Source organism: Pelobates fuscus, chromosome 3 (genome assembly GCF_036172605.1).
Source record: "Pelobates fuscus isolate aPelFus1 chromosome 3, aPelFus1.pri, whole genome shotgun sequence".
Classification (NCBI taxonomy): domain Eukaryota; kingdom Metazoa; phylum Chordata; class Amphibia; order Anura; family Pelobatidae; genus Pelobates; species Pelobates fuscus.
Window position 1 is genome coordinate 33526316 of NC_086319.1, and position 16754 is coordinate 33543069.

The window sequence follows — 16754 nt, forward strand, 5'->3', positions numbered from 1 at the left end:
TATGTCTGTGTGTGTGTCAGTATGTATGTCTGTGTGTGTGTCAGTATGTATGTGTGTGTGTGTCAGTATTTCTGTGTGTGTGTGTGTGTCAGTATGTATGTCTGTGTGTCATTATGTATGTGTGTGTGTCAGTATGTCTGTCTGTGTGTCAGTATGTCTGTCTGTGTGTCAGTATGTCTGTGTGTCAGTATGTATGTCTCTGTGTGTGTGTCAGTATGTATGTGTGTGTGTGTGTCAGTATGTCTGTCTGTGTGTCAGTATGTATGTCTGTGTGTCAGTATGTATGTGTGTCTGTGTGTCAGTATGTATGTGTGTCTGTGTGTCAGTATGTATGTCTTTGTGTGTCAGTATGTCTGTGTGTGTCAGTATGTATGTCTGTATGTATGTATGTCTGTGTGTGTGTCAGTATGTATGTGTCAGTCAGTATATGTATGTGTGTCAGTTTGTATGTCTTTGTGTGTGTCAGTATGTCTGTGTGTGTGTCAGTATGTTTGTCTGTGTGTCAGTATGTCTGTCTGTGTGTGTCAGTATGTCTGTCTGTGTGTGTCAGTATGTCTGTGTGTGTGTGTGTGTGTGTCAGTATGTTTGTCTGTGTGTGTCAGTATGTCTGTGTGTGTGTGTCAGTATGTCTGTGTGTGTGTGTCAGTATGTCTGTCTGTGTGTGTGTGTGTGTGTCAGTATGTCTGTGTGTGTGTCAGTATGTATGTCTGTGTGTGTGTCAGTATGTATGTCTGTGTGTCAGTATGTCTGTGTGTGTGTCAGTATGTCTGTCTGTGTGTCAGTATGTCTGTGTGTCAGTATGTATGTCTGTGTGTGTGTGTGTCAGTATGTATGTGTGTGTGTCAGTATGTCTGTCTGTGTGTCAGTATGTCTGTCTGTGTGTCAGTATGTATGTATGTGTGTGTGTCAGTATGTATGTCTTTGTGTGTGTCAGTATGTCTGTGTGTGTGTTAGTATGTCTCTGTGTGTGTGTCAGTATGTCTTTCTGTGTGTGTTAGTATGTCTGTCTGTGTGTGTCAGTATGTCTGTGTGTGTGTGTCAGTATGTTTGTCTGTGTGTCACTATGTATGTCTGTGTGTGTCAGTATGTCTGTGTGTGTGTGTCAGTATGTCTGTGTGTGTGTCAGTATGTATGTCTGTGTGTGTGTGTGTCAGTATGTCTGTGTGTGTGTGTGTCAGTATTTCTGTGTGTGTGTGTGTCAGTATGTATGTCTGTGTGTCAGTATGTATGTGTGTGTGTCAGTATGTCTGTCTGTGTGTCAGTATGTCTGTGTGTCAGTATGTATGTCTGTGTGTGTGTGTCAGTATGTATGTGTGTGTGTCAGTATGTCTGTCTGTGTGTCAGTATGTATGTCTGTGTGTCAGTATGTATGTCTGTGTGTGTGTCAGTATGTATGTGTGTGTGTGTCAGTATGTATGTCTTTGTGTGTGTCAGTATGTCTGTGTGTGTGTCAGTATGTATGTCTGTATGTATGTATGTCTGTGTGTGTCAGTATGTATGTGTCAGTCAGTATATGTCTGTGTGTCAGTTTGTATGTCTTTGTGTGTGTCAGTATGTCTGTGTGTGTGTCAGTATGTATGTATGTCTGTGTGTGTCAGTATGTATGTGTCAGTCAGTATATGTCTGTGTGTCAGTTTGTATGTCTGTGTGTGTGTCAGTATGTATGTCTGTGTGTATGTCAGTATGTCTGTGTGTGTCAGTTTGTGTGTCTGTATGTATGTCGGTGTGCCAGTCAGTATGTCTGTGTATGTGTCAGTATGTATGTCTGTCACAGTGTCAGTATGTCTCACAGTGTCAGTATGTCTGTCACAGTGTCTCTGTGTGTGTGTGTGTGTCAGTGTGTATCTGAATGTTGTCAGTATGTATGTATCTGTGTGTGTGCCAGTGTGTATACCTGTGCATGTATCTGTATGTAGCCAATGTGTGTATCTGCATGTGTGTCAGTGTTTGTATCTGCATTTGTCAGGTTATGTATCTGTGTGTCTGTATGTTGTCATTGTGTGTGTCTATGTATCTGTATGTTGTCAGTGTATCTGCGTGTGTGTCAGTGTGTGCATCTGTGTGTCTGCATGTGTGCCAGGTTGTATGTCTGTATGTGTGTGTGTCAGTGTGTGTAAATGTGTCTGTATAGCTGCATCTGTATGATTGTGTATATCTGTGTATCTGCAAGTGTTTCTGTGTGTATATGTGTATCACAGTGTGTGTGTTTGTGACAGTGCATGTGTATTTGTGCATACATCTCAGCATTCAACACTACACGCAAATACACACCTGCATTCAAACTTCAACACTACATATAAACACACCTCTTTTTTTAAACAACAAAATTATATATAAACACACCAGTGTATTCATAAACAAACACTACACATAAATGCATTGTTGCATTTAAATGCCATCTCCACATACAAACACACCCCTACATTCACACAAACATACTCCATACAAAAACATGCTTACACTCAAACACACAAATACTGCTCAGTGCTAAATACAACCCTGCATGCATGGGAAAATGGTAGCGCCCCAGCTGTCAAAGCATTGTTGGAGTTGCATGACAGACCGGGATCTACCTTTTGCCCCCTCTTGCCCCAAATAATTCATGCACCAGAGCCCTCTCTACTTTACGCCCGCCTCTGCGTTGGGGTGGGGGGGCATGGTTGCATGCCAGGGAGGGGACGACAGGGTTCAGGGGGCCCTGCATACGTTAGGGCTGTATTTCCCCAACACTGCTACCAAACTCTACATTTTTAATTCTAATTACCAGTTGGTTGTAACTAGGTTCCAGGTCCGCATTCTTGGAAAATATTTGTACGTTTTTCAGAAGTTTTCCATATTCTTCGACGGTCTATAAGTGATATAAAATTAGGAAAGACAATTTTAGGAATTCCATAAAAATAAATACATGACATTGTTACCTAAGTTTTAGATATCTTATTATTAGATATGCAAGGCAATTTATTTGTTCATATCTAAACATACAGTATATCTGTATACAGACACCCAGAGATTAAAGAGCTTACTAATTGAATGATTCATATTTGTAAATAAGTGGTCTAATATTCTGAGCCTGCCAATCACAAATGTAACAAAGGAGGATGGAGTGAAGATTTATTTTCTTGGTTCTAACATTTGTTTTTTAAAGTGCTACACCCGATTTATTGAAAAGCTGCACTCTTAAAGGGATACTCCAAGCAGAATAACAAAGTATGCCCTTTTGTACATGTTACAGTACATGTAGATCTGCCATATTTTGAAATACTTTCAGAAATATAGAATAAAGTTATGGATTTGAAGGCAATTTGTGACTGTGAAAGTAGCAGGCATGCTCACACCGCAAGGCTCAGCCAGAGAGCGTGAAACCAAAACAATGAAATGTATTCTTAAAAAAATGGGGAGCAGCAGCAGGAGTAATTTAATTTGAGAAAAAAAAACTACAAATTAGTAAAACCATACTAAATCAGTTAATCAATGTTGGTGGATGTGACACTGGCTAGGCAAGAGGAACTTTTTTTCTTTATTCACTGGACGATGACGAGTCCAAATGTCCCTGTCTAGTCGGCCTTGTCAACATCTGGCAGTATGTAGGTTTGTAGAAGTAGAGGAGTTGTCAGTGGTGGTAGGTAGTGAGAATCAGATACAATACCAGTAGACATGCTGCCTGCAGTAGTACTTAATTGTTCTGCTTCTTCCCTCAGTAATAAAGATTTGTGGTATCTTTTCAGATATAGATTCATACTTTGTACGTGTTCATACGGGCACTAGTGAGATGATCCACCACTCTCCCCCTACTGCAAATATCCCTTATTGGAGGCACACAAAGTGATCCTAAACTTTGCCTTGGCTCACTACATTATCCTCAACCCTTCACCTTGTGGCTGCTGAAGATGAGGGTAGATTATCATCAGTGGCAGTGGAGGCTGTTGCAAAACTAGCCTTTTGGTTTAATAATGCTAATGTAAAGGGTGGTGTTGGTGATGGTAATAATGACAATATATTGTGGTAGTGAATGCTTGTGGTAGTGGTTGCAGATGATGTTCCAATTGTGTCCATTGGATGAGAGAATTCAAAAGCAGATAAAGATGGACTTACACAAGGCGGAGAAGATGCATGATGAGACTGCACACTAGCTGAAGAAATTAGTGGACTGCTGCCTGTCTGTAGCGGAGTGCAATATTAAAATCCACGATCTCCGCTGGTTCCACAGGTAAATCCACAGTCAGCGCTCAAAAGTAAGGCAAGTCCCCAAATCCTCCCAATAACCGGACAAAACACAGTTTTGCCAATACTTGAAATGCCAATACTTGAGTTTTGGTCCTGGGGGTAGGCCACTTGGCCACGGCTTCAATTTTAGCCGGCTCGGGTTTCTGCTGCCCACACCCTACCCGGTGACCCAAATACTGCACCTCTGCCATCCCGATATGGCACTTACTGGGTTTCAGGGTTAGCCCTGCCTCCCCAATACGATCTAGGATGGCCCCTATATGCTGTAAGTGCTCCTCCCAGGTCTGGCTAAATATGGCAATGTCGTCTAAGTACGCACATGCATAACTTTGGAAACCGTCCAGTAGCCGATCTACCATCCGCTGAAAGGTTGCCGGAGCGTTCTTCATCCCGAATGGTATGACCCGAAATTGGTACAGGCCGACTTGGGGATGGCATCATCGGCTAGGGGAATTTGACAGTATCCCTTACACAGATCTATGGTAGTGAGATACTGGCCCCGGGCCATCTTATCTAGCAACTCGTCTATCCGGGGCATCGGGTAGGCATCAGACACGGTTTTGTCATTTAGCCTCCGGTAGTCGACGCAGAAACGCGTTGTGCCGTCCTTCTTAGGTACCAGCACTACCGGCGATGCCCAGGGGCTATCGGAGGGCTCGATAACCCCTAGCTGCAACATTTCGTCCAGCTCAGTCTTCATATGTGCCCTCACTGATTCGGGGACACGATATGGAGCCTGCCGCATAGGTAGCTGTCCCTGGGTTTCAACTCGGTGGGTGGCTAGCGGAGTGTACCCAGGTAAATTGGAGAAGGTAGCTCCTTTAGCTACAATCAGCGCTTGTACCTGGGCACGCTCTTGCGGGCTTAGCCGCTCCCCCAGTTGAACCCCCTTGGAGGGCTCTGTCTGTTCCTCCGGTTCTAAGAGGTCAGGTAGGGGCAGATTCTCTTGATCCTCCGAGGCAGAGGCGCATATCGCCGCCACATCCTCTATCCTCTCATGGTAGGGTTTGAGCATGTTCACGTGGAGCATGCGTCTTTTCCCTACCCCTGAGCAGTGGCCAATCACATAGGTGGTGTCACACTTCTGTTCCACCACCTGGTATGGGCCCTGCCAGATGGCCTGCAGCTTGTCTGTGCGGACTGGTTTTAAAATCAAAACCTTTTGTCCTACTTGAAAGCTGCGGTCTCTGGCCCCCCTATTGTACCAGCGGCGCTGGCGTTGTTGGGCCGCCTGGAGATTGGTGCGCACGGTCTGAGTTAGTGCCTCCAGTCGGTCCCTAAACTCCAGCACGTAAGATACAATAGGGGTCCCATCGGGACTACTCTCCCCCTCCCAGTGCTCCCGGATTAAGTCTAGCGGGCCCCGTACCCTCCTCCCAAACAGCAATTCAAATGGGGAAAACCCTGTGGACTCTTGGGGTACTTCTCTGTACGCGAACAGTAAATGGGGTAAAAACCTTTCCCAGTCTCTATGTGCCTCTCCAAATGTGCGGAGCATCTGTTTCAGTGTACCATTGAACCTTTCGCATAGGCCATTGGACTGGGGGTGGTACGCTGAATTTACTATCGGTTTAATGCCACATAGTTTCCATAATTGCTGGGTGACCTCCGCGGTAAACTGGGTGCCCCTATCGGATATGATCTCTTGGGGAAACCCTACCCTGGAGAATACCTTCATTAGGGCCTCTGCCACTGTTTCGGCATGAATATTGGAGAGGGCTATAGCCTCGGGATACCGGGTGGCATAGTCTACTACCGTTAAAATGTACTTTTTCCCGGAGGGACTGGGCTTTGGTAAGGGCCCCACTATATCTACGGCCACCCGACTAAAGGGTTCTTCGATGATGGGAAGGGGGCAGAGTTTGGCTTTATGGCGGTCTCCCCGCTTGCCTACCCGCTGGCAGATGTCACAGGACGTGCAGTACTGTCTCACGTCCTTAGAAATCCCTGGCCAGAAGAAGGCGTGGGTCAACCTATATCGAGTACGGGTCATCCCTAGATGTCCAGACAGGGGGATGTCGTGTGCAATCCTAAGTAATTCCTGCCTATACTTCTGGGGTACCACTAACTGTTTAGTGTTTACTGTGACCGACCCTCCTACTTCCCGTTCAGCAATGCGATACAGTAGCCCTTTTTCCCACGTGTATCGCTCCCCCTCTGACCCTGCCCGGTCAGTGTGTACCCGGTCCCTGTATATCTGTAGTGTGGGATCTGACTTCACCTCGGCCTCAAAACTTAGTCGGGGTATCCCAGGATAAACGTGTCGGGTGGGGGTCTTGGTCTCTTACCTGAGCCTCAGAGTGTGTTGGTGGAGCCATGGTGCGAGCCTGTTGCCGTGTGGTCACTGGATGGGCTTCCTGGTAGGGAGCCTGTGGGACAAAAGCAGAGGTCATCTGGCCCAAATCGTTCCCCAGAACAACATCTGCCGGTAAATTCTGCATTAGTCCCACTTCTACTGTCCCGTCTCCCGCACCCCAGTTCAAATGTACTTTCGCAGTGGGCAGTCGGTATACCGCTCCCCCGGCTACCCGGACTGCCACAGAGCCGCCAGTATGTGTCCCCTCGGAGACCAAATGGGGTGCTATCAGGGTTAAGGTAGCTCCCGAATCCCGCAGCCCCTGAACCTCTTTCCCCTCTAGGGTTACCAGCTGCCGGTGATGCTGCCGGTTATCGGTGGCTCGGACCGACATTACTTCATGTAATATACCCAGGGGTTCCTCTGCATGAACACTCCACAACTCCTGAGTGGTCGGTTCCCTTTGATAATGATGGGCAGCAGCCCTGGGTACCGGGTTTGGGCGCCCCTGATTCCAGGCGGGCTTGCCCCGGTTTTGGGTACATTCCCGGGCCATATGCCCCCATTGTTTGCAGGAGTGGCATTGGATGTTAGCCCGCCCGTTATACCTGGAAGGTGGAGGTAAATTCCCTTGGGAAGGACGAAACGGGGGGGCTGTGTGCGCTGGAGGTGGTATAGCGCTAGGTAGTCCTGTGGGTCGGGGGTAGCTTTTGGCTATAGGTCCATGGTGTCTCCGTGCATCAAAGTGTTGGTCGGCCAATCTAGCTGCTTCAGTTAGGGTGAGGGGTTTCCTGTCCCGCACCCATTCTTGTGTCTCAGGGGATAGTCCATTAAAAAACTGCTCCAACATCAGCTGGCGCAACCCTTCCATGGTGGTGGCTTGGCTGGCCTGTATCCACCCTTGGGAGGCCTGATCTAGTTTGGCGCCCATTCAGCGTGCGAATCTCGTTCTGGTTTGCGCAAGTTTCTGAACTTGCGTCGGTATGCCTCTGGAGTAATGGCATACCTCTCTAATATGGCTCGCTTCACCTTCTCGTAATCCTTGCTGTCCTCACTGGGCACAGCACGGTAGGCTTCGGCTGCCCGACCTGCTAGCTTGCCTGCTAGCAGTTGCACCCATACTGTCCGCTCTAACTCATGCAAATCACACAGTCTCTCAAAGTCCTGCAAGTACCCATCTATCTCGTCCTTTTCCTCGCAAAATGCTTTGAAGGCCTGATACGGGATTTTGGCTTTTACCGGGTTGTAGAGGGACCCGTTGCGGACTCTGCTCGAGCCAGTGTGTGCTGCGGGCTGTGTGCCATTACGTATTCCTGCACATTTGCCATCACCAGGTTCATCATGGCATCCGATACAGGCTGCGACAAAAATGCTAGCCTGGTCCTCATTTCTCTCTCATAGAGCGTTTCTTCCATAACTGCTGGGGGTGTAGCGCTGCGGCCTCGGTCTCCCTCCATCAGTTCGGCAATTAGGGTAGCCTTGGTTTTGTTGCTGGCTATCTTACCCCTGACTTCCAGCAGTTCCTTTAACGTTTGCTTCTTCAGCGTAGAATAATCTGTCTCCATTCACTTTCGGTAGTCAGTTCTTTCGCTGTATTCTGCTTGCCATTTCCTCTTCTTATTCGGCAGTTATAATTGCACGAATTGCGCTTTTCGGCTGTAAGGTTGGATCCCGTCGCTTACCACCAATTGTAGCGGAGTGCAATATTAAAATCCACGCTCTCCGCTGGTTCCACAGGTAAATCCACAGTCAGCGCTCAAAAGTAAGGCAAGTCCCCAAATCCTCCCAATAACCGGACGAAACACAGTTTGGGAGTCAACTAACTGGCTTTATTCACAGCTGGCATATTTATACAGTTCCCCATGCAAGGGGTTTCCATACAGTGAATCCAGGGGATTTCTCCCATCATGCAATGTAATTTTCCCAACAGGCTGTGCTGTACGAGAAGGATACTCCCACTAAAATGGACGATTAAGTGGATTATCCCCTCGTGCAGCAGAACTGACAATCTGTATTAAAATAAGTTTTTTACGTTTTATTCGACAGATTTAAGTGACCGAACGTTCGGTAGATAGCTGGGATCTGAGCGCATCTTTTGGGAGAATACCGCTCAGCTCCCAGCTGAACTGACCGAACGCCGCATAAAATACACTTAGCCATCGAGTTCGGTTTAAAACTACCGAACACCGATGGGGAACACAATGTGATGAGAGCGGAACTCCCGAACGCTCTGGAAGTCCGGCGGTGTTCGTATCATTGAGTAGCCGTTTTTAGTACCAGGCGCTTGACGACCGAACACCGCTGGAGAGACAAAGGATCCAAGATGGCCGACCGCCGCATGGTCGGTAGTCGAACGACGGCCACCTAGAAGAGCCTTTAACTACCGATTGCAACATTGTTGCAATCGGTTAATGAGCGCCACACGACTCTAAGTGTGTGGTCCACCTGGGGAGCCCGCATTCGGTTGGCGAACGGCCCGGATAGCCGCAATTCGTCAAACGAAGGGGTTGCGTGCTGGTAGCTTAGGGCTGCCAGCATGCGAACGGTCCTAGAGAATACACATACAATATAGAATATACAGTCCCCCCTTACAGCCTACGGACAACCTCGATATATCACAGTCCAGAAGTGGCTAGGTTTGCCACACTGTCCTTTCCAGACACTCCCCTTGTCATTCCTCTGGCTCATACTTGAGTTCATTCTAGGCCAGAGGTAAGTAAACTATGTCTGCAGTGGTGGGGGAAAGAGCCATATCATCACCAAACTCATAACCACCACCAATGCCAGACATTGTAAAGGTTGTCTCTGGTGGTAGCATCACACTTGACCCTGCTGATCTCTACTTTAATTGATATTTGGGGTTTTGGAAGGGCTAGTGCACATTGCCTCCTGAGTGGTGAATCGGACGTAACAGACATGCTACGCCTACTATCCTGAAGCGGAATACAACTACTTATAGTGGTGGTATTCCTGCTGGTGGTGGTGAAGATGTCCGCAGTCCTAATAGCCAAGGAAGAGGCGTTAAGTCACTGCGAGGCCATGGTGCTACTGCTGATGGTGGTTTGGGTGACATGACCCTTACCCTCCCGCAATTTCTCTTTTTAATTAGGATGTACCATTGATGATCAGTTTGTTTTTATTATTCAAATAAATTGGGCTATGAAAGTGTACTGTGCAATCAAACACACTTGTCCAGTAAACTACCACACACTGACTTGCAATTTGCAATACACAAACTGTGGCACTGAAGCACTGTGCAATTGCAATTCAAATCAATTGTCACTCTATCTCTCAAAAGGAATAAAAAAAAAAAAACACCTTTAGTGATGCTATACCCTGCCTGCAACATTACTAGTGCTGCTGCACACTGGTCTAAACACACAGAAAAAAAATTGCAAAGCACAAGCAGTGGCACTAACGCACACTGCAAGTCAAATAGTTCATCTCTCACACCAAATAAATTAAAAAAAAATCAGTTAAATAATTATATTTAAATAATTTAAATCAGTGTATCAAAGTTGGTGTAAATGGCATTGGCATGAGCTAGCACAGCACTAACCTAATCACCTACCAGTCTCACACTAAGTAGTAGCTTGTATCATGTAGCTCAATGATACAAGCTACTACTCTCACACCGGCACAATGTTGAAACATATAGGGTTTTTTGATCTGTGAATTAAATCAACTTTTTGTTGCTGTTCACTCACCATCAATCTTTTTTTGTTCATTATTTGTCTCTTTTCGCCACCTTTTCAATTGATAGGTGATACAGCCAACATCATTGGACGGTCCTCTTGTCCATCATGGCAAGCCCCCAAATCAGCTTCTTATCCATTCTGTCCTCTTTTTTCTGGTGCCATGAATGATACTCTCATTCATTAAACAAATTAAATGGCTCATTCGTTGCCCGTGTCGTTTATTTTGTGATACGTCCATATGGAGTTTCGAAGCCTCCCAAAATTTGGACTACTCGCTATTTGTTCAAAACTGAATGCACAAGTCTAGATTACATGAATTCTTCAAAAGTATCCAATTCACATGAAGTATCCCAAAAATTTACAGATATGAAATGGTATGGGTTTTGGTATTTTTGTTAATTTTCACTAGCTGTCTGATCAATTTTGATTCGAAGGAAGACCCAGGGCTTAACAGCTCCAATGAAATTCAAGGTGGGTGAAAATGAGGGAGAGAAAGGGGCGTACTCACGAAAATACTAATAAATCTAAATGGAAAAATGTTGGCAAAGATGTCTGATGGGGAACAATTCTCCAACTTTATATTATCCATTCTGATCTTAATTTGCTACAATTTGGAGCTTCAGTGTTTAGTGAATAAACCTGAAAGAAGGAAAAGTGGAGAGAGAAAAGAGAAGGTAGGGAGGGGTCAGACAATAGGTGGGTAGTAAGAGGCACTGTGGAGAGAGCAAGGTAGAGGTAGCAGGATTATTGGAGAGTAGAGAGGATAAAGTTAATGACAGATGGGGGAGTTTGTGCATTGCTCTGTGAGCAGAATGATTGGGAAACACAAAGTAGCAAATAATCAAAATTCAATACTCTACCTTGTCCCAGCACTTGCACCTCTCGCTGTATATGGCTGCACACAGGTAGTTTTGGACCTCACTCTCCATAATAGAGGATGGCTTCTGAAGAAGTATCTGGAGTAAAAATGTATTAGTGATAAAGTAGAAAGCGGGGAGGATTTGTTCAAGAATAAAGCTTGCAATCCAAGTCTTGTAAGAGAAGGTCAGTGATGTTATTGGCAGGTCAAAAATAAGGGAAGAGAAGAGGTTTTTAGAAAAAAATCTCACCTGGGGTACCTTCATTGAGAGTTCAGCCTTAATCTCAGTTAACAGAGGTAGATGGTCATTCGGCTCCTGGAGATGTTCTTATGCACTGCAGGTCCTGTGAGTTACTGACATTACAACGTCAACATTAATGGCAAATAAACTTCCAACGTCTCCATAGCAAGACTGAACACCAAACAGCTCACAGCGTGCCTCAACCCTGCCCTGGCCTGGTCACTGATTGATTTCACTGGGAACACAGAAAGAAAATGGACTTTGTTTGTTTTCTGTCTTACTTTAAGCCACAGTACACAACTAATTAATGACACTTCACTGGTCATCATCCAAAGGCCAATCTATGTAACATGCTCTCCTCAAAATAGAAGAGGTCAAATGTTCCTACATGAGTGGAGAATACAATGTCCTGTATAAAAGTAAATGCATTTGTTTTATTCATAAATGTGAAATAGTTGTACTATAGTGTATACTGCTTTTATAATTACTATTATTATTTATGTAGCGCCAACATTTCTCAAAGTGCTGTATGTTCGGAATATAAAAAAAAAAAAAAACTACAAACAAGAGAAGGTGTACAGAACAGTAGATCAAAAGGGTCCTGTTAAAATAATCTTACTTTCATTATTTTTATTATTATTTAGAATTTTGAACATGCCAATATATTAATTAGCTCTGCACAATATCAGATAATACAGGCATGCAATATACACATAATGGCTCAGAAAAGAAAGGCATACCTCCCAAAATTAGGCGACATTAATTCAGGACAGGGTGGTGAGCAGGTATCTAAAGGGACACCAGTGACAGCCATAAAGAAAGCAGATTGTCCCAAAGAAGTCAGCCTGCATTAAATGACCCCACACAGGGCAGACAATGCAAATCTGTATAGTCCCTTATGCAGACCTCATTAGGTGCTTGCTAGGGACAGTTCATATGGGTCACAGAGGACTGGACAGGACACAGAAATCAGAATATGTATTTATCTTTTATTGATTCATTATCTCATACATTTTTCAATATATCTCTATGAGGAGATTGGCCAGGGTGTCATTTGACTTGTTCCTTTCCTATGGGGAAGCATTGCGATTAGCTGAGATCAACACTTCTGATGATGTCAGCCAAGGAGTCAGATCAGGGGCAGAACCAGCACCTACACAGTGGAGTAAAGATAAGATTTTACAATACTTTAGGAGGGCAAGGGGAGGAAGCTGAGGGGGCTAGATATTGTTTTAAACACTATAGGGCCAGGAATACATGTTTGTGTTACTGACCCTATAATGTTTCTTTAAGCATTTGTCATCTGAAATTCCACACTAGGCTATCTAAAGCCAGCTATGATCATACTATCTCTTCTGACACACTGCGAATTGACCCCAGAGAATGAACGCTCTCTATCTAAAATCACGTGATGGAATACATTTTAGAAAAACATGTGTGGTTCATTTGAGGTAAATACCAATTACAGTGCATAAAAGCTTCTACACAAAAATGATAAAATATGATTAGAATATGTTATTTGTAAAATGTGAAGACATTAGTGTAAAAATCCACTGGGTGTGTTAAATGGAACAGTGATGAATTGTTAGCTACAGAGCATTTTATTTGCTAATAAATACACATAAATTAAATTAATGGCTTTGTGCACTGGAATACCACATTTAAATTCAGACAGTGCTATTTCTCAGTATAAATATGTATTAAGACAAAGAAAAAATATTTATTTTTTTAATTTTATTTTTTAACAAGTGTTCATCTTTGCTGGCTTTCCCACATTATGTGACAATGGCAATTAATTGCGTATGGTATTTTGTAGGTGACATATTTCCGAATCTAAGGTTAATGAAGGGTTGTTTATAGAACAGCTAGCTCCTTAGCAGATTAAGTGAATGCGCCTTGGTCATTTTTATTCTATTTTGTAGTTAGTTGAGAACAGATTGTGTTCAAACTAAATGTGAAAATATTACAATTTAAAATTTATTATACATAAAAGTCTGGTATTTCTTCATGCATGACAAGACACTTTATGCAAATAACCTCAATTAACATCCTTCCTATCCGGCTGCCTTGAAGCAAAACTTGGCAGGTGCAATGGAAGCACCATAACTACTGCAGCGTAATGTTCTGGTTATGTGGCAAGTGTCTCTGTTTATCAAAAACAAAACATTATATTCTTTTTTTTTTTCAAAAAAATATCTTGATAAAAAACTGTTCAAGTACGTGTCTTTGAGTGTCAGACCCTAAACACTTATTTTGATGAAAACGTTTCCTCTGCTGGTACCCACGGCCCAGACCGTCTGCTCCCTTCCAGATACTGTAAAAAATTTATTTCCTTATTATCTATCCACAGACGTCAAACCTCATGAAGCATTGAGAAGCTTTGAGTTCTGTTCTGAAAAATATGAATTATCTGCAAGATAATTGTGGCAGGACCTCTAATATTTTTCAAGGCATTTGGTGGGGTTGGTACCCAAAGACTTATTCACCATTATTACTATATACTCTGTAGTGGTTATAGTGCTTAGAGGTCCCCTTTAATTTAAACCACTTACGGCTGTCTGACCTGTGTCTCACTTAGAGGGTCATGTGCCGAATCATGAACTGTCAGAATTTAAACGTGAGATCAAAAGTGAATTTCAAATTTTAGACCAGACTAGCAGAACTGGAGCAAACTCAGTTTGGCTATTTTAGTCTAAAAATTGAAATTCACTTAGAAAGTACTTTTAATAATTGATTTTTCTTTTTTCTCCCAAAGAAGATAAGGTTGAAGGAAATCCATTGAAATGTCATAGGAGTGTCCTCGGGTACCGTGTTGATGTATATTGCAGCACATGAGTTATTAGCGAGTGCTTATCATTCATTGTTTTTCATATATAAGTAGCAGGCAGAGAGTTGTGAACAAATGCATGCTCAACTACATGGATCTATTACAGACTGGCGCTAATGCTTACAGCATTATCTGCCCTAACTACCCTGGTATAAGTATGAGATAAACCACTGCTGCTCAGCAAAGGATTATATGATACCGGCCGTGCTCATGTTGAAGCAAATCGGAGGACTTGATTGTAAGAGAACTTGCAATATTCGATGTGGAGTGTCCCTTTAATCTCCTCCTAATATTCCATCTGCAAACCAGGGTTCACGTTTTATGTCTCTCATCTCTCTCTCTGGCTTGCCAGTCACATCAAAAGATACCTCTCTTGCAACTGTCACTAGTCTAATACTCTCCTTACCTTTTGTGTCATTTTACCCCACTCCCTCTAGCATGTAAGCTCATTGAGCAGGGCCCTCAACCCCTCTGTTCCTGTGTGGCCAACTTGTCTGGTTACAATTACATGTTTGTTCGTCCACCCACTGTAAAGCGCTGCGGAATTTGTTGGCCTTATATAAATAATAATAATAATAATACATATGAGGAAATATATTGACTGGATGATCATCGTATTGTTTTGTCAGGTCTAACCAAGATGGAGATAAGCCCAGTTCAAGGTTATGGTTGGCTGTCACACATGGATACAAAGTGTGTGAAGGGAACGTTTTGTTTGAGTAATTGTCAAGGTCAGGCATGTGGCATACGTTTTCATTACGGCACGCCTCGGAGAAAGTAAACGTGTCATGTATTTATTGTGGTATTGCTTTCCTAAGGCATTGCTTGTGTTAAATTTACCATGTTCGACATTGGTTCTGTGTTGTTTTTTTTAAATGTATTTTACCAGCACTGAGAGCATGAAATTCTATTGATTTTATTATGATTATTGTTATGGGTTTTTTTTTTTTTGTAGTGTGTAAGATTTACAGCTCGTTTTATACTAGTGCGTAATTTGTGATTTTCAGCCGTACACTAGTAATATATTCTACCTCTTATCCACATTTAACACGCAGCATTTTACTGCTCGGCGGTTTGATGTATATGATGGTGTGTACGCGTGTGTTTCATCACACTGTCATATCTGTTGTTTTTCCTGTATAGTCTTCATGCACCCTGTCATGTATGTGTCATGTCGTACACTATTCATACACTTTAATACTTGTGCTAAAACTATAGAACTAGTCCAGCGAAAAGCTTTATCATGTTAATTTAACTCCGGCAGGAACTCTTAATATTTTATCAAATTCGCATGAATATATTTTACGTGTATGTCAAATACAACAATTACACCATTCATCACCTCATTGAAACTCAGCAGCTTTCCTAATTTTCCAATTCACTTTAATTTTCAATTTGAATGTTAATGTTTTCCTCCCTCATTACAGTTTGTTATTATTGCATGTATATAACATAACGGACTCTAATCGCTTCCCATTAATAAGACATTGTCTACGCTTCTATTAGCTAACAATGTGTTACCATCCATTTACCATTGTGAGTAAAAAAAATGTGTTTGAAATTTTGAATGCTCACAATAGTTTCTTTGCCCAAATGTCTTATAACAGCATTGTCTCCATTTAGATAACAGTCACAGGGCTCTGTCTTCCCTTCTGTGCACATTGTGAATAACATAATTACATTGAACTGAGTTGAAAATAGTCATTTTTCGAAATTACACCCATTACACATAATGCATCTTTTGCTTTTTTTATCCAATAGTCCAGCCTGGCCTTTCGGCAAAGAAAAATATGTAGTTAAATATTTTATGCAAATCTCCCAGTGCCAAGTAGAGATGTTACTCTCCGTAAGAGCTTAAATCGATGGAAATCTCAGTCAGGTTTTGAAATGCAAAATGCAGAATAAAATGATATCCAACAATGCACTCACACACTCCACTCATTCTGATCCCCAACAGAAAAGGGGCAATAGCGGTAGGACAGAAGAACCGATGGACAGGAGCACAAAGACGTGACTGTCTCACATAAAGCAGAGGTCATGGGAGATTTGTTGTATCACTAAACTGATCTATCATGGCAAATGGGAGAAATGCATTTGTCCTGGTGCTAGACGACCTGTTGTTGGTTAATCTGGAGCCCGGGTGCAGGGAGCTACTAACTCTTGTATACTTAGCAACTAAAGAAACCGGGTAGTGGGTGAAGTGCTTTAGGACAGAGTAGAAACACAAGATATGAATACCGAAAAGAAAATGGTTCCAGGACCTTAGATGCTAGAGTATGGCATGATTAGACCCAATCTGTAAGCTAGGGCAGTGGAGAAAGGTGACTAGTCCAGAGAACAAGCCAGTGGTCAAGTTACCAGTAAACAGGTATGGGTATTAGGAATGGCAGGATTTGTGCGGGGACTAATTTAGCACTGTGTTGGTTTGTGCATGAGCTGGTGGCCCATAAATGTTCTCAATGTTCTCAGGACTAGCCCACCTGGATATCTCTCAGTGGACTGTGATATCTGGGATTGACCAGGCTTACCTGTTATGATGAGCATGAATGATGTCCTTGGGGGTGTTTACAACTGAACACAAAGTGAGACAATATAGTGTTCATGACATT

General features: G+C 43.2%; 1 protein-coding gene across 1 annotated transcript in view; it reads right to left on the reverse strand.

The window, feature by feature from the left end:
- The window catches only part of LOC134600717 (uncharacterized), a 92085-nt gene extending 78182 nt beyond the window's left edge, over positions 1–13903 (reverse strand). The window contains exons 1-4 of the mRNA XM_063445102.1: positions 13871–13903; positions 11328–11553; positions 11079–11174; positions 2765–2848 (exon numbers count right to left, since the gene is read on the reverse strand). Of these exons, the coding sequence (XP_063301172.1) occupies positions 2765–2848; positions 11079–11174; positions 11328–11342 (195 nt within the window). The 5' untranslated portion in view covers positions 11343–11553; positions 13871–13903. The remainder of the gene's footprint in view (positions 1–2764; positions 2849–11078; positions 11175–11327; positions 11554–13870) is intronic.
- Positions 13904–16754: the final 2851 nt, after the last annotated feature.